This window comes from Eretmochelys imbricata, chromosome 10, assembly GCF_965152235.1.
Source record: "Eretmochelys imbricata isolate rEreImb1 chromosome 10, rEreImb1.hap1, whole genome shotgun sequence".
NCBI classification, from domain to species: domain Eukaryota; kingdom Metazoa; phylum Chordata; order Testudines; family Cheloniidae; genus Eretmochelys; species Eretmochelys imbricata.
Genome location: NC_135581.1, coordinates 46,681,345 through 46,703,935, shown reverse-complemented (window position 1 = coordinate 46,703,935; position 22,591 = coordinate 46,681,345). Strand labels below are relative to the sequence as shown.

The following is a 22,591-nucleotide window of genomic DNA, read 5'->3' as shown; positions in this document are numbered from 1 at the left end:
GATAAAAGGTTGAGAAAACCTGATGTGAGGAAATGTTGAAAAATGGGCATGTTTTGTCTTGAGAATAGAAGACTGAGGGAGGACCTGATAATAGTCTTCAAATATGTTAAGGGCTGTTACAGAGAGGACTGGGATCAATTGTTCTTTGTGTCCACTGTAGGTAGGACAAGAAGTAATGAGTTTAATCTGCAGCAAAGGGGATTTAGGTTAGATATTAGGAAAAACTTTCTGACTATAAGATGGGGCAGGCAAACTTTTTGGCCTGAGAGCCACATCGGGTTTCTGAAATACTATGGAGGGCCGGATAGGGGAGGCTGTGCCTCTCCAAACAGCCAGGTGTGGCCCAGTCCCCGCCCCCTATCCGATCCCCCAGCTTCTCACCCACAACAGCCCCACTGGGACTCCTGCCCCATCCACCCGCTCCTTGTCCCTTAAACCCCCCGCCCCATCCAACCCTTCCTCTCATTCCTGACTGCCCCCCTGGGACCCTTGCCCCATCCAACCACCCCTTCTCCCTGTCCCCTGACTGCCCCATCTAACCCCCCCTCTCCTTCCTGACTTTCCCCTCAGGACCCCTGCCCCCATTCAACCCCCCTGTTCCCCACCCTCTGACCTCCCCGACTCCTATCCACACCCCCTGAACACCCCTGCCCTCTATCCAACCTCCCCCCCGCTCCCTGCCCCCTTACCGCACTGCCTGGAGCACCGGTGCCTGGCGGTGCTATAGCCGCACCACCCAGAGCACCAGGACAGGCAGCCGATGGAGCCAGCCACGCCACCCGCACAGCACAGAGCACCGGGTCAGGCTGCGGCTCTGCCGCTGCGCTGCTGCTCAGAGCATTGCGCCATCGGCACAGTGAGCTGAGGCTGCGGGGGAGGGAGCACAGCGGGGGAGGGGCCGGGGGTGAGCCTCCCAGGCCAGGAGCTCAGGGGCCGGACAGGAGGGTTCCGCAGGCCAGATGGTGGGCCGTAGTTTCCCACCTCTGCTATAAGAGTATTACAGCTCTAGAACAGACTTCCAAGGGAGGTTGTGGAATTCCCATTGCTGGAGGTTTTTAAAAACAGGCTGGACAAACACCTATCTGGGCTGGTCTAGGTTTACTTGGTCCTGCTTCAGCACCGGCGGATGGACTTGATGATTTCTCAAGCTCCTTTGTAGCCTGACATTTCTATGATTCTAATTTGGCGCAACATTCCTGATGTCATGACTCAGCCATCTCCGAAGGTCACTGTCCTTCCTGGGCCCCTGCCTGCCTGACCCACTCCTCACTACCTGCTGCCCTTGGACTATGACCACTCACCAGATTCATCACATTGTGCTGCCTTGCAGGAGATGGGTCAGAATCCAATCCCAGCCTCCCTCTTCCCAGGCTGGCAGGGATTGTGTGTACCATTGGGCTAGAAGCCAAATGAAGCAAAGCCAGTGGCACAGAGGCAAAGCAGCCCTGCTTGCTGGCATGTGCTGGATGTCAGCAAAACATGAGGAAACAAATGAGGTTGGGAAAAACTCCATTCTATTCTCATTCACAATGCTGGAAGCAGAGCACTGCAGGCATCCTAACCTGTCCTCCACTGCATCCCTGCCCCATGGCAGGTACCTTCCCTAGTCCCGCCCCTTGCTCCATGGCAGGCACCATCCTCACACTAGAGCTGGAGCTTGTGTCAGCTCCAGCCTATGACAGGAACCTTCCCCACTGCACCCACCTTCTGCAGGTAGCCACCCACAATCCCTGCTCCATGAGAGGCGAGTGCCTCTTAAATCCAGGCCTACAGGAGTATCCTCCCACAAAACACCCTCATCTAGCAACAGCATTATAAGGAACACAAAGGGCTCTGCCCTTTCCGTTCCTCACTCTTGGTGGGTCTGTCCCTCTTCATGACACCCACGGCTGTTTTTAAAACAAAAACTACCCTGCTTATAAGTTTGGTCCACATCCTCAGTGGTATTTACACTTCTAACTTCCATTGATTTCAGTGGGAGTTAGGAGCCTAAATACCTTTGTAGACCTGGGTCTTTGCTGCAGGCTGGCCCAAGGGATGTTATTAACATGGTCAGTTTCCCACTGTAGCCAGATCCCTGGTTTCCCACTAGTGATGGGAAGATAGGGGCAGATTTATGCCTTATGCAGTGTTAATAAGGGATTATCTATACTATCATTCCCACCCCCTTGGGAGCTCAGTTACCACATGGCCATCAGCCGCCAGATGGTTCAATCTCACAATGTAGGTGGGATTAACCCACCTTCCCTAGATGGCAACATGATTTGAAAAGATGGTTGAAACACAGTGTGGGCCCTCCTATGCTTCAAGGCTGATCAAGCTCCCGAAGTGACTGTATGGACTGTTCCTAAAGGTATCCTTCTGGACAGCAGCACCACAAGCTCTTGTGTTTGCAGAGTCTGAAATTTGGGCCTGAGCCTGCAAGGGATCCCAACACGCCCCTAAAGGCCCCTTGACTCTAGTGGAAGTAGGGTGCAAGGCTCCAATCTAGTGGATTCAATTCTGGGATCAGAGCGTGACTTTGTACAGCTTGGCAAGCAAGTTGGCCTCATACTGTCTTCATTTGAACGTTTTATTTGCAGAAGGGCAGGAAGATGACTTACCAGCTGCCACCTTTTATAACCCTGAAGCAAAGCAAGTATCTGTAATTCCTCAAAAGACGCTGCATCCAGGGCCTGATCCAAAGCCTGCTGTAGTCAATGGAGAAACCCACATGGACTGCATTAGGCTCAGGTTCCAAGTCCCCACCTCACCACTTGATTTATAGTTTAATGCTCCCAGGCATTTTCTTGGGTGTCTGAACAATTGTAAGCAGCCTCTTGGTTGCCTGTCAAATGTATGGCATTTAAGAGTGTTCTCCCCATAGCAAGTGCCTAGAAACGACTCCTTTGCTACACTTGGGAACAGAATGGGAGCCATCAGCAAAAGGAGCAACCCCCTCCTCCCCCAAAAAGAGAGCTGTTCGCCTTAAGAGACTGAAAGAACTATTTCCTTTTTCTATTTCCATGAAAGAACCAGAGAGGCTGCAGTCCTCATGGCTGGTAGCAGAATGCAAGGCATGTTAGTGTGGAGCAGGAGTTTGGCAAGGGGCCAGGACAGGCTAAAGACCAGGTTATGGAGAACCAGGAGGGAGGCATGGGGGTAGTCACATTGGAGGGGAAATAACAGGAGCAGAAACCACACCATGGTGGTAGCTATGGGAGTAAGGACAGGTGAGAAAAAGTGGACATAGTGCCAGGTGCCTGAGAATTCAGATAGCATTAACAGTATTGCTTCTCAAGACCTTACAGCCTGCACCTCCTACAATTTGTGCCTTTATTGCCTCTGTGTAGGAGCTGGGCACCATTGTACAGCACACTCATACTGACTAAGGCCCACACTTGTCAGCTCATAATATTCCAAACCTATTTTGTCATAAGCCCCCAGGGTTCCTCATTATATGGGATACCAGCTGTGTGGACATTGGCTGCAACCTGGATTTTGGCTGGATAGAGGTGGGTAAATATAATCTGCCCTAGATCACAGGCAAGCACATATTTTGCTGTGGCAACTAACTTTGCCATATCAGTACCTGAAAGTGATAGGGACATAAAAATATTTCTGAGTATTGTACAACTTGGACTTCATACTAAAGTTTGATAAACCAGAAACCACCAGTCCAGCACTCTCCCGTGTTCGGTACTGTGTGACACCCAGGCTAGTTGGCCTTTGCTTATGCTAGCTGGACATTCCCATGCAGAATACATGTAGGCAATGAAATGGGAAGGAGCTAAACAGCTGCTGGCAGCCTCAAGGAATGTGATTCAAACCAGGGCACATACAGAAACAGCATATAAAATTACTATTTTATGAAATTAGAACATGTGGTAGTTTTTCCCCTGTGGAGTGATTTTGCTTGGAAAGGGAGAGAGGTAGGCAAGTTTTACCACCAACCCTTAGGACCAGATCAAGAAGGTATCCTATTTAAAGGATACCACCACTTCATCTTCAATTCATCCTTAAGACAGTTTAGCTTCACATTAGTTTTCAAAGTGAACTGAAACAGAAGCCTACCAAAATCTGATTTAAGGGCCACTTCTCCAAAAAGGCTGTCCAGCTGAATACAAAACTGCTCCTCCTCCAAGACTCTAGGGTGGAGTCAGTGTTTATTCTTTTGGAGACTGATTACTGAAGGCAAGACAGGGCAGTTCTGTTTAAGATAATTATACTGTTTGGTTTAGTCTCCTCTGACTGATCTTAGAGGTGTATGACAGTTTTTACTAGAGTTGAGCATATGCTTGAGTTCTTAAGGTCTAAAACTAGTCCAGAAGATATTTTTAAAACATCAGAAATGATATGTCCAGTCTTCCAGGCAGGACATGTTGGATACTGGAGTGAACGTTATTGTGGGTTCTTGTATCTTAGTTAAAGCAGCAGAATGATGGATCTTTAAGCCAAAGAGTAAATTTCCAGAAAGTTACAAAAATTCTTACAGTATTAAAAGAGGGGTTTAAGCAGTTTAAAAACCCACCCCAGCTTCACTCATTAGGTGAATTTCCACTATTTCTCCAGTCAATTCTCAGGGGCAGAAATTGTCCTCTTCTACAGCAGAAAGCACACTTAACACTCGGGCCTTCATACATCATACAATCTATTCCCCCCCCCCAACCCCCTCCCCCAGTCCATTTCTCTTGCCCATCTTTAACAGATGTTTTACATGCAATTTTCCCCTCACTGAACAAAGTTAGTGGTACCCAGCAATAGCTAGCCATGCTTTGCTATCTGAGTGGAGGGCTCTTCAGGACCTAGCTGAAAATGCGGGTCAAAATTTCTTCTCTGTACACCAAAATAGAAGTGAGACATGTTAGGCAGGTTTTAGAAGTCCCCATGGCATTTTCTGGGCACGGTGATGAGATTAATCTGGTAGGCTGCAGTATAGACTTGCAATTTAATTATGCAAATTACTATGGAACATGCATTTCTATTAGTACTTTTCAAAGAATAATTAGCTTTTCCATATTGATCAACCCAGCTACCCTGAAGTAATTGTACAACACATTTTAAATTTTAAACCACAGAAGTTTATTAGTTTGCCTTATACAAGGAGCGGTCAGTGACATTACAGTTATCACCTTTAGGGTTAGTTACAAATCTACTTCTGAGATCCCATTACATCAAAGTCAACCACCCTTAGTCTAGTCTCCAGCCCCTGGGAATTTATAGCTAAGGCAGGGGAAGTAAAGGGTCACTAGTCAGCCACAGGAAAACTAAAGCTTAACAGGTAGCTCTCTCTCCACTAATACTGTAGGTTAACTGTAACCTTCGTCACATGTGCAACCTGTAACAGAGCTTAAGATGCACGGGGTATAGTTACTACACAGTACATCAAAGGATGAGTCAAGTTAAACATAAGAGGTGGTGAGTAAATCAAACAATATTGGTCCAACATGAAAGGCTTTTCAAGGGCAAAGTTTACAAGTAACTACTCAATTTGGTAAATACATTTGCCCTGACAATTACTGTGGGTAACCCCATCAGCAGAGGCTGAGCACACCTGCTGAGACCCTCTTTAGAAGCATTTACGATGGACAATGGATGGGCCAGACTCATCATATTCCTGCTTGCTGATCCACATCTGCTGGAAGGTGGAGAGAGAAGCCAGGATGGAGCCACCAATCCAGACGGAATATTTACGCTCCGGTGGGGCAATGATCTTGATTTTCATTGTGCTGGGTGCCAGGGCCGTGATCTCCTTCTGCATTCTGTCAGCGATGCCAGGATACATGGTGCTTCCGCCAGAGAGCACCGTGTTAGCATAGAGGTCCTTTCGGATATCTACATCACATTTCATGATGGAGTTGAAAGTGGTCTCGTGAATGCCACAGGACTCCATCCCCAGAAAGGAAGGCTGTAAGATGGCCTCTGGGCACCGGAACCTTTCATTCCCAATAGTGATCACCTGGCCATCAGGGAGCTCATAGCTCTTCTCCAGGGAGGAAGATGAAGCGGCCGTGGCCATCTCTTGCTCGAAGTCCAGGGCGACGTAGCAGAGCTTCTCCTTGATGTCACGCACAATTTCCCTTTCGGCCGTGGTGGTGAAGCTGTAGCCTCTCTCGGTCAGGATCTTCATAAGGTAGTCCGTCAGGTCACGGCCAGCCAAGTCCAGACGAAGGATGGCATGGGGCAGGGCGTACCCCTCATAGATTGGCACTGTGTGGGTGACCCCATCCCCAGAGTCCATGACGATACCGGTGGTACGCCCAGAGGCATACAGGGACAGCACTGCCTGGATAGCCACATACATAGCTGGAGTGTTGAAGGTCTCAAACATGATCTGTGTCATCTTCTCTCGGTTGGCCTTGGGATTCAGGGGGGCTTCAGTGAGCAGGACAGGGTGCTCCTCAGGGGCAACCCGCAGCTCATTGTAGAAAGTGTGGTGCCAGATCTTCTCCATGTCATCCCAGTTGGTGACAATGCCATGCTCAATGGGATACTTCAGGGTGAGGATGCCTCTCTTGCTCTGAGCCTCATCGCCCACGTAGCTGTCTTTCTGCCCCATGCCCACCATGACACCCTGGTGCCTGGGGCGTCCCACGATGGAAGGGAACACGGCTCGAGGAGCATCATCCCCAGCAAAGCCAGCTTTGCACATCCCGGAGCCATTGTCAACAACGAGGGCGGCGATTTCTTCATCGGCCATTTTGATTTAATCTGAGAGAGACAGTGAGGAGCACAGACTCCGTTAGGTGCATGGAAGCTTTCAAGGAGACGCGATCGGCTTCCTCCCCCCTGCGCCCTAGGGCAGGGGGACGCTGCTGTTGTCTGGACCGGGATGTGGGTGCAGCAGGGCTCAGCCTACAGAGCTCCGACCCATAGGCCAGGCCCAGCCCGGCGCTGCCTCCTCGCCCCGCCCCCTCACTAGGCCCGCGGACTCAGCGGCTCCGACTGGAGACGAGGGCGGTCGAGCGTGACCCCAGCCCGGAGCGGCCAGCCCCCTCCCAGCGGGATCCCAAGGCCGCCGGCCCCGCCCTCGGGACACAGAGACCGACCCACCCGTTACCTCCAGCAGCTCAGTCACGTCCGGAAACCGCAGTAGCCTGTGTCTCCTTCCGCAGGCACCACGCGCGCAGCTTTATCCCCACCGGAATCGGAAACCCGCCTCCGGCCCCGAACGCCCATTGGCTACTGTGATGATAACCCGCCCCTCCCCACCTTCCCATCTACCTATCAGAACGTCGCTGGCCGGACCAGTCTTGTTCCCAGCAGACTTTGCGGCAGGGAGTCCGAGCCGCACGCTGGGAGCTGTAGGCGCTCGGGGAGCGAAGCAATGGCTGGTCTTGTCTCGTCAACTACAATTCCCAGCATGCGGCGCATGGAGCTCGCCGGCACTTCCTGTTTCGGGGATGGTGCTCCGGTGACTGTAAACAACATCAGGTGAGGGTTGTGGAGCCCTTCGCCGTGGCCACTGCGGGGGCTGGCCTGGCCTGGCCTGGCCTTGACTCCCGCTTCGGGGCAGGGTTGGATCAGCATCGATCCGTTCCCTAGGTCCCTCTCGCCCCGGGCTGGGCCCTAGGGTTCGGCCTGGTGTGGCTCCGTCTCCCGGCGCTGTGGTTGGGGTCTCCGGGGCACTCGGATCTGGATACCCGGGCAAGGCTTACCATAGACCCCACCCCTAACCCGGGCTGGGGACCAGGAAAGGCCTCGCCTAGAACCTGTCCACTCGCCGAGCTGGGCTCTGTGGTACGGCCTGGCAGAGGAGCTCCTCTCCGGTCTATCAGGGATTGGGACCAGGGCATAGGCCCACCCTTCGGTGTTGGTGACTAGCGCAGGGACTTAATGTATATATCCCCACCCAGAGTTAGGGACAGGGTATAGCCTAGTGTAGATCCATTCCAGTTATGTGGCCAGCTGAATCAAAGTCTTGCTGGGAGCGTCTCATGTTGGTTTGTTTTGTTCCCTTCACAGCCTCTCCTGGAGCTCAGAACTGGGTTTCTGAGGCTCAGTTCCTCTGGATGACACAGTTACAATGTCTTTGTCAGAGTGGCATATTGCGGTGAAGCTGGCAGATCAGCCATTGGCCCCCAAATCCATCCTGCGGCTACCAGAGACTGAGCTTGGAGAGTGTCCTTTGGGTGGGTGCAGCATCTCCTACCTGAAGCAGCTTATCACTGGAAAGCTGCAGGAGTCAGTCCCAGACCCAGAACTTATTGGTGAGTTACTGCTTTTACTGCAGGGTTGGGCCTAGTCAAGCTGGGATCATGGTCAAATTTCAATTGGGTAATTACATACAGCAGTTTCAATTGGATATAGCTTCTTTGCTTCCAGTGTTGCTGTGTATAATGTTAGTTATTATGGAGACTTTAGCCATCCCTATTTTCCAGGTTTGCTTTTAACAAATCCTTCTAACAAAGCAGGCTAGTAGACACCTATTTCTGCTATGAGATATACTTTGTGTCTGACACCACTAGGACTCTGTGGGGTTGGGGCAGTTCTTTTAAACCGTGTAGTTCTGTGAGAGGATGCACAGCCAGGCTTGTGTCCTACGCTTCAAGGTCCCCTGGAATTTAAATGTGCAAGTGTTTATGCCGCTGAATATTTAGGAGTTGCCACTTAAATAGCTACATCATGTGGCAGGCTGGTAGCATGCCTGGAAATGTACTTATCCCATAAAGGCCAAGCAATAGACCTTCCCACAGGAATACCCTCTGTTACAGAGCTGTGCTTTCTCTCTCTCAGATCTGATTTACTGTGGCCGCAAGCTGAAGGATGACCAAACCCTTGACTTTTATGGCATCCAGTCAGGCTCAACTGTTCATGTCCTGCGGAAGTCATGGCCCGAGCCGGATCAGAAACCAGGTGAGAGAGAGGATGCCTGGGTTAACCCTCTGGAACTCTTAAGTGTGTGTATTTGTGGTGCTGATCTCTTGGGGTTGAGATGGGGACACATACTCCTACTTGCCTGTAATTTTCAGGGACAGAGGTGTAGTGGAAGGAGGTGAATTCCTTGAGATTGATCTGGTGTCTTCTGTGAAACCTCCAATGTCGAAGGGGAGCTCTCTGTGTCTGTTTCACGCTGACATGGGAACTGTGGAAGGAGCCCCATGATACATGGAGAAAGAGCCCCTTAGCTAAGTTCCAGTCAATTACACTGGTGCTGTTGAGGACCAAAATCAGATCCCCACTCATTTTGATCCATCTTTATTTTGCTTTTGGAGTGTTCTGTGGTCAGCATCAGACCAGGTAAATTAAAGCAGTGGCACTGGGATTGCAGATTTGGGAATGCTAGCGCAAAGGTCTTTAGATTCTTCCCCCGCACACACACTGCTCTGTCAGACTGGGTTTGGCTTTCTTGGCAATGAGGAAACGGATGACATAAAGGACAGGCAGAATGAAACTGACCAATAAAAGCTCTTGATTTTTCTTCCCATCCCTTTCTGAACGTCTCCCCTAGAACCTGTGGATAAAGTGGCTGCAGTGCGAGAGTTCCGGGTCCTGCACACCGCCCTTCATAGCAGTCCTGCATACAGAGACGCAGTGAGTGTGGCTTATTCTTCACCCCTAAATGTGAGTCATCCACCATGTGTGACTGAACAAAGGAGAGGGATGGAGAGCCCCAATAACAGTTTAATTGGGCTACCCCAGTTTTAGACTGGCCTCGTTATGTGGCATTGCTGATCTGTTTTGATTTCTTTGGTAGGTCTTCAAGATGCTGGGGAACAAGGAATCACTGGATCAGATCATCGTAGCTACCCCTGGCCTCAGCAGTGACCCTGTTGCTCTGGGTGAGTTCAGATGTGGCCAGACAGTGTAAAGGACATAGTAAATAGAGGTGGTCTATGGAACCTATTAATTCCTCACATGGGAGAGGGAGCGTCAGGCTCCAGGAAGAACAGGAAAAGGCAGTTTCTGCAGAGACTTTCCACCTTTGAGATGGAGAGGTCTGAATCTGTCCGGGAGTCAGATTTTACTAGTGCTATCTGTTGTTGGTAGCTACACTTGACAGGGCAGGGGCTGATCGAAGGACACTCACTTCAGCTGGAGCAGGACTGGGCCATAAGGAAGTGGAGGGAGGGAGGTGTGTAATGAATGCATCTGCTTTGCACTTGCCCTTTCCAAGTGCCACAAAGGATTAATTAACTCTAATCCAGGCCCACCTGGCCTAGTGAGCTAGCAGCATCTCTGCATGGCCATGTGCAGATTCTAGTAGGACTCTGAGTTATTGCTTCTCATGGCCCTGAGCCCAGAAGAGCAGATAGCTCTGAAGAGCAGAAATATTGTATGATGCTCAGCAGCAACCATTGTTGACTCAACACATGGTCCTTGTGCTTGGGAGCTGATGGTCATGATGCAGAGCCTTGTAGGAAAGAGGTGGAAACCTTACAAGAGAATAACAGTGGAGAGATATCGTCTGGAATACACATTGCTCCACTGCCCAAGGAGTAAAGCTGTTCCAGGAACTAGTGACTTTTGCTTGTGTTTTGGGTCACATTTGACAGATGTGCCTTTTGTTTCCTGTCCCTGATTCAGTACGTTTCCTGGTCTCTTTCAGGTGTCTTACAAGACAAAGATCTTTTCTCTGTCTTTGCTGACCCAAACATGCTGGACACGTAAGTTTCGAAGGGCCAGTGCTGGGTCCAAGCCACCACACCACGCAATGCCTGTTTGTACAATTGCAGTCTGTTTTTCTTTAGGTGGGAGGAGAGGGTTACTCCAGTTCTCAACTACCGGCGTGGACATGCCATTCCATTGGCGTAGGCTGGGTCGAAGGCTTTCCCGTCCCTTCTTCCTGCTTCCAACCCCTCTCTCTTAGTAATAGTAGTCTGAGAAAAGACTGAGGTGGGGTGTCTGTTAGTGAGCTTCCCCTGCTGCACTTTACCGGGAGGGATGGCTCAAGAGATTTGTACTTCAATGCAGGAACTTTCATCTCTGCTTCCTGAGTTCAAATCCAGTCTTTGTTGGTTGTGGCTGACAGTTGCAACCATGTGATTGTTGCTCAGTGCCCTGTGCAAGTTGAGGTGGGGAATCTCGTTTTTGGTCCCAGTGGGCAGCCTGCATCAGAAATAGAGTAGCCAACTTTCTAATCGCACAAAACTGAACACCCTTCCCTGGCCTGTTCCCTGAGACCACGCCCCTTCCCCTTCCCTTCTCTAAGGCCCTGCCCCTGCTCACTCCATCACTCGCTCTCCCACACCCTCACTCACTTTCTCAGGGCTGGGGCAGGGAGTTGGGGTGCGGGAGGGGGTGAGGGCTCCAGCTGGAGGTGCAGGGTCTGAGGTGGGGCTAGAGATGAGAGGTTTGGGGTGCAGGAGAGGGCCCTGGGCTGGGGCTGAGGAGTGCAGGAGGGAGCTATGGGCTTGGGCAGAGGGTTGGGGTGCAGGAGGGGGTGTGGGCTCTGGGAGGGAGTTTGGGTGCGGGAGGGGGTTGGGGTGTGGGAGGGGGTGAGTGGTGCTGGTTCTGGCTGGACGGCGCTTACCTTGGGTGCCTCCTGGAAGCGACTGGCATGTCCATTCTGTTGCTAGACTCAGGGGTAGCCAGGTAGCTCCCTGCACTGCCCCTGCCTCCAGGCACCACCCCTGTAGTTCCCATTGGCTGTGGTTCCCAGCAGAGTTGGAGCTTAGGGCGGTGGAAGCGTGCAGAGACCCTCTGGCCACCGCAGTGCCTAGAAGCCAGACATGCCGGCCGCTTCCAGGAGCCACATGAAGCCAGGGCAAGTAGGAAGCCTGCCTTAGCCCTGCTGCAATGCCGATGCGGACTTTTAGCAGCCTATTAAAATCTCCCAGATTGCTTTCAATAGTCAGTAGGAGATTGATGCCGATTCCATTAGACTCCTGGCCAGTCCGGGAAGGTCGGCAACCCTAATCAGAAACCCATTGCCAAAATGGGATCGAACTGGCCCCTCTTGTTGGCCAACTCAGCAGAGTGTGTAGGATTGAGTGGGCCAAGGGGAGGGCACTTCCTTCACCTAGAGATCGTCCTTCTGTGTCATGAGATACATCAGCCAGGGGAGCTGGAACTGCTGTGACCTATGCTGTACCTGTTCAGTGGATAAAGAGAGGATTCCAACCTTTGGGGATGTCAAACGTGCCATCTTTCACTAGCATCAAATCCACTTAAAAAAAGAAGTTGGAGCATGACTCCTGGGCTGGTGGCAGGATTATTACTAGACCAGGTGGACTGGAGAGGTTACATCATCTGGCTGCCAGAGCTAGGATCGGAGATGGTGGTGAAGCATAGCCCACTGGGAAGCCTGAAATTGCTGCTCCGGGTGCTGTGGTGGCCTCCCTTCCCTTCCTCTGGTGCCACCTCCAGGTTTCTTGTTTTGTCTCTGCCCAGGCTCATCCCAGCTCACCCTGCTCTGGTGAACGCCATCATCCTGGTTCTGCACTCGGTGGCGGGCAGCACGCCTCTCCCAACTCCGGAGACCTCCTCGCGCAGCATGCCCTCCAGCTCCTACAGGGACATGCCAGGTCAGTTTGCCTGTGTGAAGCATCCAGCTGTGTGTTCACATGGGGTAGATGAACTGCGGGATCTACAGACTAATCCAGGCCGTAACTGACCCTGAGCCTTCCAGGGGCAGGTGGAGCAGGAGGCCTGGTTTGTTGAGTTGGTAACGTGCATCTGTTCTGGGGGTAATCTTTAGGGCAGAGAGAGAGAGAGGGATTTTCCTTCTCCTCTGACATATGCAGCACTAAGTAAAACTCATGGAATCTTCCAATTAGAGTGCAATAAATGAGTTGCTGGGTGTGTTAGGCCTGCAACCATGACCCTTCAGCTGCTGTAGGTCTTGTCAGATCCTAAGTGGGATGGAGCCTCTTCACCACTTGGGTGGGAAACCTCCAAGGAAAACCTAGGATGCTGGTGATTCATAGGTAGCACTCTTTCCTCTGGATCAGAAGTAAACCAGGGTCCCATGTAGTGGTCCTGGCCCTGTGCTGCTGAAGGCTGTGCCTTTTCCAAGAAGCCATAAAACACTTCTGAATTTTAAAGATCCCATAGTTTGTTTGCATGAGAAGAGGTGTTTGCGCCGTTGTCCTGGCTGTATTCTAATTTGGGTAACTATGCTGCTTCCCTAAATTCCCTCCGTACTTTCACTAGTAGAAGTTATTTTTCACTCCCCCATCTAGTGCTGTAGGCACATTAATGTCTGCTGCATTCCACCCCAGAGATGACTGCATTTTAATGGTGAGTGGGCAATCCTTATAAAACGCAGTCCGTGAAGTGTCTTTCCCTTGGAGGCTGAGTGTTGTCTATCAGCTGATTTGACCTCTCTGAAGGCATGGGCGATCTAACAGTCTCTGCTGGGAGGGTAAATGGGAGCTGAGATTTTGCGTTGTCTGTGGTTTGGGAGCTTTTTTCCATTTGAATGTGTTCTCTTCTCTGGCCAGGTGGCTTTTTGTTTGAAGGTCTCTCTGATGATGAAGATGATTTTCATCAGGTAATGTTAGTGGGGCAGGTGAGGGGTCTGGGTTTGGGGGATGGTTGCATTTAGAGGCACAGTAAAATCAGAGAACCTGGAGCTGCACCCTGGGCAGGGTGGTCTTGCAGTCAAAGCACTGGATTAGGGTTTGAGAGACTGAGGTTCAGTCCTTGGCTCTGCCAGAGCCTCCTGTGTGACTTTGAGCAAGTCGCTTCTTCTCCCAGTGCCTCAGTTTCCACATTTGTATTATCTAGGGATAAAAATTCTGTCTAACTCCCCCAGACTATTGCGAAGCTCAAGGTATTAATGATTGTGAGGCGCTCAGATATTACAGCGAGAAGAGCCACAAAAGTACTTAATTAGGCTCACATAGTAAGAAATCAGTCGGGCCAGCTCAGGGAATGGTGCTTCTCTGAATGCCAGCACCAAACAGCATAGGAGCGGTGCAGCACCTTGCCTGGATGTGAAGAGTGGGTGATGCAAGTACTTCTGCTTCAGGGCAGCGCTGCAGGTTTCTTTGCAGAGGGACAAGGTCTTGGTGGGTATGATTGTTTGAATATTCAGCAATGGGTGGGGAGGGACACCCTGCCTGACAGGGATCATTAGGCTAAGGCGATGTCCCAACCCATGGCCCGTTGACAGAACCACTGAGGAACCTGATATTGGCTAGTCAATCATTCCCTCCGTATAATACATCCAGTAACTGCAAGTGTCGGATCAAAGCCAACTCCCCTGACCCCCAACCCTATGTTTTCTCTTTGTCTCCCTTCAATTTGCCAGCAATGATCACTAGATGGCCCAGACTGCTGGTGGCCCCAGCCACCTCTGAACTCTGGGTCTCTGTCACATTGTTTGTTTGAAATTACTGACACCGCTGCAGCATGATCTTCCTTCGCTGCATCTCTACAGGGCTTCCAGTGTCTCCATAACAGCTGTGATTAATACTGGAGTTCTTAGCCTGGTGACTGCGAAGGTTAACGTTGAAAGACAGGGGAGCTGGCAGGCTGAGTTGTGCAATGCTAGTTCTAAAGGTGGTTCTGATGGTGACCTCCTGGAATCCTGAGCACGCCTTGAGTTTCTTTGTGACATAGACGTTAAGTCATGGGTTTTCTTCCATCCCGGCAGAGCACAAGGTCCACGCCTTCCAGCAGCACTTCTGGGTCCCGCCCAGCATCGCTTGGCTACACTGGGGCTGCCGGACCCCGGCCAATCACACAGAGTGAACTGGCAACTGCGCTGGCCCTGGCCAGCACGCCTGAGAGCAGCTCACACACTCCTACCCCTGGCACCCAGGTAGGGTAACAGCACAGCATCAGGGAACCCCTCTCTCAGGTCACAAACTACAGCGAGGTACTGACTGCTGAGAGCCAGTCCCAGCTAACGGCCCTGGGACCTGGAACTGGGCTAGCCCATTATGGCAGGAGTCTCCTCTGTACAGACCCCAGGAGGGAGAATGTGGGGTTGGGGAGACCCTTGTGGAGGAGGCATTGCCCTGAAGGTCACTGTGGTGGCCAGTTAACATTACAGCTGTGTGTGGATCCCACTAGCACTGTCTCCTGTCTTCCAGGGTCACTCATCGGGCACCTCTCCAATGTCCTCCAGTGTCCAATCAGGAACTCCCATCACCAACGATCTCTTCAGCCAGGCCTTGCAGCATGCCCTGCAGGCATCTGGGCAGCCTGCCATGCAGGTCAGTAACTCAGTCTGGTCATTTCAGGGCTCTGTGACCCACCTCTCTCTACCCTGACTCCAGCAGCTATTGCAGGACAGGAGTCTTTCACTTGAAGCCCCGCGTTGCAGGCCACTCAGTATCCAAAGGTGGTTCAGTGGCTGGCTGGAGCTCCCAGCAGGAGGTGCTGTAGGGAATGATGCAGAAACACTGGAGGTGGAGGGTATGGGGCAGGACCGTGGGGTTGCTCCCAGCAGGAGGTGCTTAGATCCCAAGGTGACAGAGGCATAGAAATGCAGTAGGGAAATGCTGCAGCATTGGAGACCATGGAGGAGGGTGGGGAATAGCTTGGTATTATTTACTTGGGTACTGACAGATCCCCTTAGCTGTCTGTTCTCTCTCTACAGAGCCAGTGGCAGCCGCAGCTGCAGCAGCTGCGGGACATGGGCATACATGACGATGACCTGAGCCTCCGAGCCCTCCAGGCCACCGGAGGGGACATTCAGGCTGCCCTGGAGTTGATATTTGCAGGCGGGGCACCCTAACCCCCTCTGAGTGAGCGCAGAGTAGCATGTTTCAGAGATGCTGCTAGGTTAGGACAATTGTGAAGTTCCTGTCTCCAATCCCCACCTCAGCCCTGTAACACTTGAACAGAACTGAGCATCTCTCTTGCTCCGGGCAGTGTAGGGGTCTCTCCCCTATCTTGTCGGGACACAGTTGATGGCAGAGGAGATGATGCACTATGCTGGGATGGGAACTCTGTGTCAGCACTCAGAGAGGGTCTTTCTACTGCAGTCCTCTGGGCTATAACCACCATAGGCAAGACCACTGGATTTCTGTATAGCCACAGGGAAAGAGCAACAGCCCCCTGAACCAGGAGATGCTGCAAAGCCACAGCTGCTACCACGAGGCATCTGCCAGCTCCCTCTCCTGCTTGCACTTCAATTCCTGCCACCCTAGAACGCCTCAGTCTGTTTTAGTTCGTCAGTGTTTGAGTCTAATAAAGCTGAACCTCTCCACTTGTCTGTCATTGGAGTTGTGACCCGGTAGATTTCAGAGCTAGCCTGAGTGGTTGTTGGGTGTGAGGCCTCCAAGACTAACCTTAGCTGCTGGAGGAGGTACTGCCGATAATGCAGCTGGGGGTGCTCTTCCCCCGGAGCCCATGCTGAACCAATGTCCCCGGGCAATGTCAGTGGAACATTTCAGTCAAGAGACAGTGCCCAGATGATCATTTGTGTGCATTAAAGGGGGGAAGGGATTCCTCATAACATGTAGCATTTACATCCCACTTCTCATCTGCAACACCCTTTGCAACCACTCATTGATCCTCACATAAGCCCCAGGAAGTAGGTGAAAGTAGGGAAGGACAGGAACTGGCTAAAATGCAGGAGGAATAATTCCATTCTGCCCACCAAAAGTTCTCTCTTTGCTTTCCGGGGATACGCTCTTCCTCCTCTTAACTTGGTGCTAGTCTCATTGTAGTGGCTGCCATATTCCACCCCACCAAAACATGCAAGGGACATGCAAGCGCAGCTGCTGAGCACCTTGCATTACAGGTCATTTCTGGAAATGTGGGTCTTTGTCTTGCGTGAAGACGAGTTTTAGGCCTCCTTAGCAGGTGGGGTTGTACAGGCATCTGTATTAAGGAGAGACTCCGTACTCTACAGCATGAGATTCCCTCTTCAGCTGAGACCTGCCTCCATCAGCTGTGGGGAACCAGTTTGGAATTTGAGAAATTCACAGGAGCACGCAGCCACCACAGGGTGGCAGTAAAGGCACATCACATCGGAGTTAATCCGAGGACCTCAAAGCCTTTGACAGAGCTCCTGGAGGAAGGAAAATATCCCTGTTCTCATAGGAGGGAAAAAAGCCCAGGCCAGTGTTTTCAGGAGTGGCACCTGGTTTTGGTTGCCCAACTGGAGAACAATTTGGAGCTGACTTTCATAGTCAATTCATTGAATTTCTTAGTAAGTGAAGTCAATGGCCATTGTGGATACTTTGGCCCAGATCCCCAAGGGTCTTTAGGCTCCTAATGTCCACTGATTTCAATGGAAGTTAGCAGCCTAAATAACTTCGTGGTTCTGGCCTTAGGACCCCTGAAAATCGGGCCCTAGGTATCTCAAGATGGGCCCCCAAAATAAGTAGACACTTGAACATATGGCCTTCACTGATGTGTACCCATGGGGAGTCCCTGGTAGAGCTCAAATCTCCTGCTTTCTAGGCCCCTGCTGAGACCTTAATGCGTGCATACTTCACTTTTTTAAAGTGCTCTGCAAATATTAACATGGTTTTGTTCATCACATGAAGGCAAATCCTGGATTACTAGGCACAGGGCAATCTGTTGCCCACTGCTTTTAATCCATTCTAGTTTATTAGATGTCTCAGGGGGTAGGGGTCGCATCACTTCCCTTGAAATGCAACCTAGGTGATCTCAGCATTGGCCATTGGATGGGGATGTACAAATACTTGATTTATCCTGTCTGGTTACTGCCCTAACTGGGTGAAATTCTTCTGGCCTCTGTCAGACAGGAAGTCAGAGTGGATGATCATAATCATCCTTTCTAGCCTTTAAATCTATTAATCTAATTCCTCTCTGTGGCTTTTAACCCCTCATATAGGTGTAGATAGAATGCTATCTCCCTTAGTCACCATGGAGGTAATCTCAATTTTGTTTTGAAAGAATGTTAGAATACAAGGACGGCCATACTGGGTCAGACCAAAGGTCCATCTAGCCCAGTAGCCTGTCTTCCAACAGTGGCCAATGCCAGGTGCTTCAGAGGAAATGAACAGAACAGGCAATCATCAAGTGATCAGTGTTCCCAAGTCAGTTTCTCATCACTGGTTTGTGTTACTTTTCTCTGAACTCCCTCTGGTTTGTTGACATCATCTTGGTTCTGAGAACTGCATATGATTGTTCCAGATACGGTATCGCCAGTGACACCAAGAGGGACTTGGCGCCACCTTCCTTTCTCTACAAAAGGGGGTCGGGACCCCTCAGGGGGTCGTGAGGTTATTACAGCGGGGGTCACGAGCTGTCAGCCTCCACCCCAAACCCCACTTTGCCTCCAGCATCTATAATGGTGTTAAATATATAAAAAAGTGTTGTTAATGTATAAGGGGGATCGCACTCAGAGGCTTGCTGTGTGAAAGGGGTCAGCAGTACAAAAGTCTGAGAACCATTGCTCTACAGTGTTGTGGCTGCATGTGAACCGCACAGAATCCCAGTGGCTGAAAAATCCCAAGCGTGTCTCTAATTTGCTGTCTACCAAACCTCCTCAGTCATTGACCATAGCTACTTTCCAGCTAGCTCTCTCCCTGTTCATGCTAGTTTTGGTTGAATTTTTTTTGCTCTTATTAAAGGTGCATGTGCCCAAGTCAGGTCTTTCCAGTGTACTAATCTCCAGGATCCTATCACTTCTTGCTCTTCCTGGATGATGCAGTCACCTGCTTTACTTCCTGTTACATACTTCTGTGTTAAAGGGTGCTGAACAGTATATTTTTACATGTGCTGCTCCCTACATTTCCTCCTACGTTGAGGTTTGGCACATGATCTCCAATGGGCTGAGTTACGTGCTAGTCAAATGTTCATAGACTTACCTGCCCTAGCATGGGCTGGCTTGCTCATAGGATTTTTGAAACGTGTTCATTTGAGATACAATTTCAGTTGGTGCTCGCAGCTCTTCAGTTAATTCTGTGATATGGGGTTACCTCAGGGTGTCTCGCTGTAAGCATGTTTCACAAGCGACTTCCCATTTTTGACATCAAAGTGAATCTGACTGGTTAAGTTTCTGACTGCCCTCCCACAGAGTGATGCTGATGGGGGCAGGGAGAGGGAAGTGGCCCTTGGGTGTGTTATCAGTTGGTAGCAGCTGTTTCCATTCTGGTCTCCAAAGCTGCCCTGGCACCCTCATTATCTCTGGCTATCCTTTCCATCACCACTGCATACTAGGGCTGCCCCTCACTGACCTTGTCTTTCTTGGAAGGGCAGGGCTGAGTGCCTATTCTTGGGCAGCTTCCCTGTGATGTTGTCTGGCTGTTATCCACCCCCCTCCATTTCATCTTGCTGGTTAGGAACAGCCCACGGCATGGCTAGCCTCCCCCGCCAAGGACACATCACTCAGTGACAAGAAGGGGATTTGGAGAGGGTGATGTTGCAAACAGAGCAGAATGGAGATGTGAACATCCTTGCTTCGCTGTCACAGTAGCTTCCTTCCACCATCCGCCCCCATCAATTTATGACTCCAACTGTCCCTGGCCTCATCCGCTTCCTGCATGACGCTGGGACCTGCCAGAGGCAGTGCAGGAGCAACCGGCCTCACCTTGATGCCCACAGCATGAATGCTACCTGCAGTCCTGGCTGCCCCATCTCAAAAAAAGAGAGATTGGAATTAGAAAAAGTGCAGAGAAGGGCATCAAAAATGATGAGGGGGATGGAACAGCTTCCAGAGGAGAGGAGATTAAAAAGGGACTGTTCAGCTCGGAAAGGAGACAGCTAAGGGGGGATGTGATAGAGCTCTATGGACTCATGAGTGGTGTGGAGAAAGTGAACAAGGAATATTATTTACCCCTTCACGTAACACAAGAATCAGGGGTCACCTTATGAAATTAATAGGCGGCAGCTTTAAAACAAACGAAGGAAGTACTTCTTCACACAATGCACAGTCAACCTGCAGAACTCATTGCCAGGGGATATTGTGAAGGCCAAAAGTACAGCTGGGCTCAAAAAGGAATTAGATCAGTTCCTGGAGAATAGGTCCATCAATGGCTCTTAGCCAAGATGGGCAGGGATGCAACCTCATGTGATGGGCATACTCCCCTCACTAGCCCCGAGAGAGCTGATTTAGGCCATGTGGGCCCAATTAGCCAATTAGGCTGCAAATGGGGGGAGAGTGAAGCTGGAGGAAGCTAATTAGATGAAGGATCACCTGTGATGGGACAGGTGGGGCTTCTGCAAAGCCAGGAGGCTGGCAAGTAGCAGGAAAAAAGTCTGCAGTCCTCCTCCTGGGGTAAGGGAGAAGAAGCCTGGTAGGAAGGTGTTTGGGCTGGGATGAGAGCAGTAAGGTGATGGAGATGCAGACCCTAACTGTTCACTAGAGGGCCCTGGAGTGGAACCCAGAGTACAGGGCAGGTCTGGGTTCCAACTCAAACCACTGCAGAGTGGCACTGTTTGGGGGCCATGAACAGGAAGACTGTCTGGGCCCTGTTGGAGTGCCAGGGGCCGGGGCCATGAGGACTGCCTGATGCCACGTGGACGGAAGAGACTTTGAAAGCCTACCCCAGAAGGGGAACTTCTTAGTGACCTGGCTGGAGGGCTACTTCACAGAGGGCCCTCAGCAGCTCCTGGAGTAAGACAGAGGCTGCAAACAGAGAGAGAGGCAAAGGGACAGGATGCAACTGCAGGAAGAGGCATCGACCTTGTGAGCCATTTCCCAAAGTAGCGAAGTGGAGATGCCATCCCGGTGCTGAGTAGAGCGCCCCTCCCCCCCCCATCACACCCCATGCTCTGGGTGTCCCTAAACCTTTTAGTGCTAGAAACAGGGACTGGATAATGTGATGGATCACTTGAAAAATTGTGTGGTCTGTTCAATCCCTCTGAAGCACTTAGCACTGGCCACCATCAGAAGACCAGATACTGGGCTAGATGGACAATCAATCTGATGCAGTGTGGCCACTCCTGTATTCTCCTGATCGATCACAAGAAAAAGTCATGTTTCCGGCAGCATGCAGAAACCATGTTGCTTCTGCTTTTTGTGGCTTATTGGAGTGAATCTGAAATCCAACATTTCAGTCCCGAGACCTGATTTCTGATGTAAAACAGGAAGGTCCCCTATTAGTAAGAGGCTGAGATGTTTTCCTCCCACTGTCTCCTGAGAGATCCCTGGTCCCTCCCCTTCTACTGCAGCCTGCCATAGAAGGGGTTTGGCTTCACTGCTGAGGCACTGGGGCCATTTGAAGTCCCCGCTGGCTCTGCATTTCCCTACTGGCATCAGGACTTGAGTGCAAACATGTGGATCACTTTATCATGACATGCCTTGAGCACTAGTCAGGACTCATGCTCCCTTCTGCCTGCAGTGGGATTGGATGGGTCAGCTGGCAAAGGCAGATGTGGGCCAGCAGCAGTGGCCTCTCACAGAGGGGTCTCCATGCAGTTGTTCTGCCAGGAGTTGGGGGAAGCAAAGGGATTTAGCTGAGCCTCTGTCTATCCCACATAGACTGTGATGGTGGTTCCCAGCCCCAGTTTCTTGATCTTGGCCAGGTCCTTCAGCAGGGGTAGTCAATTTTTTTTTTTTTTTTTTGGTCACAGTCCAAATTTCTTGGTCAAGGTCCATACTTCAGAGAACATAATAAAACAACAACGATAAGGATAATAAGTAAATAAAGATTTTGGGGTCTATTCAAAAGTGTCTGGTGGTCTGGATTTGGCCCACGGTCTGCCTATTGACTACCCCTGTCGTACAGAGCTGTATGTGAGCTGGACAGGCTGCAGTGCTGCTGAGAGATGCTTAAGTGGAGGTTAAGTAATGTCCCCACTGGTGCATATGTACCTGCAAAGGCGCTTTCTTGTGTTCTCTGGAGGCTAGCTAAGAACAGAGGCCCTGCAAGGCTCCCTCTCAAGGTGGCGCTGCTCACAGGACAGGCAAGGCTGGCAGTGGGGAGCTACTCCTGCAGCGGAAGGAATCCGGGCACAGACCAGTCACCAAGGCCATGAGGGCAGTTTGTCAATCTTGTGACATTCTGGGCCTGACTTGGCAGTTTTGAACACTTGGGGTTGGTGATTCTGGGAGGGAACAACAGGGCACCAGGATCAGGCCCTGGCTGCTTCCCAAGGGGAACAGCAGGATCCTCTTCCTACACCCACACACCCCCAACACCCTATTGGTGAGGGGCTGGACATGGGGCCCTTCTCCAGCTGGGAAATCCAAGGCCTTGTTGCAGTCACAGCACTCCAGCAGAACTGGCCTTGAGGGTCTACAAAGCTGCCCTGAGCAGCTCCAGGAGGCCATGGCAGAGGCTGGATCCCCTTCTGTCTGGGGAAATGAGTGCTTTAATCAGTGCTGGTCTCTAGCATCAAATACTCCATAAATGTCACATGCAACAGGGCCCAGGGACTTCCCGGTCCCTCCAGCTGGGCCCCAGGTCATGATGTCTCTTGTCCCCTTGTAATCTTTGATGGCACCTGGCTGTCCCATCCCAGAATCCTCTCCGCTGCCATGGGCTGGAAGTGCATTGTTTGGGCCAGCCGCTCTGGTCAGCAGCAGGAGCAGCAGTGGGATGGAGTCCCTCCAGGACCTTCTCTCCAGATCTGCAGCAGGGACCATTTCTGAAGGTCAGCACCAACCAGCAGGGATGGGGAGGGGAGGGGAATGGGGAGAAATGCATTTGGGTCTCGGGATGGGAGACTTCCCTCTTTGGGGTGGCCATTGTCCCCAAATCTAATAAGAATATGGGTGAGGGTTGGGGCAATCCCCAAGGAGAGACCTTGGATGGGGGTGGGTAGCACCTACCAGGAGGGGCTGTGGTGGGAG

At 51.2% G+C, this 22,591-nt stretch overlaps 2 protein-coding genes across 5 annotated transcripts; one reads left to right on the top strand and one right to left on the bottom strand.

The window, feature by feature from the left end:
* Positions 1-5,037: 5,037 nt before the first annotated feature.
* Positions 5,038-7,154, bottom strand: LOC144271157 (actin, cytoplasmic type 5-like). The gene is made up of 2 exons (XM_077828305.1): positions 7,040-7,154; positions 5,038-6,690 (listed from the first exon to the last, which is right to left on the bottom strand). Exon 2 carries the CDS (start codon positions 6,677-6,679, stop codon positions 5,549-5,551), a length of 1,131 nt encoding a protein of 376 aa, XP_077684431.1. The 5' UTR covers positions 6,680-6,690; positions 7,040-7,154; the 3' UTR covers positions 5,038-5,548.
* Positions 7,155-7,291: 137 nt separating this feature from the next.
* UBL7 (ubiquitin like 7) lies at positions 7,292-16,084 on the top strand. Of its 4 annotated transcripts, none has more exons than XM_077828195.1 (11): positions 7,292-7,413; positions 7,945-8,189; positions 8,716-8,835; positions 9,431-9,513; positions 9,677-9,761; positions 10,529-10,586; positions 12,313-12,446; positions 13,365-13,414; positions 14,522-14,689; positions 14,964-15,086; positions 15,473-16,084. In XM_077828195.1, exons 2-11 carry the CDS (start codon positions 8,006-8,008, stop codon positions 15,608-15,610), a joined length of 1,143 nt encoding a protein of 380 aa, XP_077684321.1. In that variant the 5' UTR covers positions 7,292-7,413; positions 7,945-8,005; the 3' UTR covers positions 15,611-16,084. The 4 variants fall into 4 exon arrangements, with proteins under 4 accessions (XP_077684321.1, XP_077684317.1, XP_077684320.1 ...); XM_077828191.1 differs by having other exon boundaries at positions 9,431-9,543; XM_077828194.1 differs by lacking the exon at positions 7,292-7,413 and adding an exon at positions 7,424-7,626 and having other exon boundaries at positions 9,431-9,543.
* Positions 16,085-22,591: the final 6,507 nt, after the last annotated feature.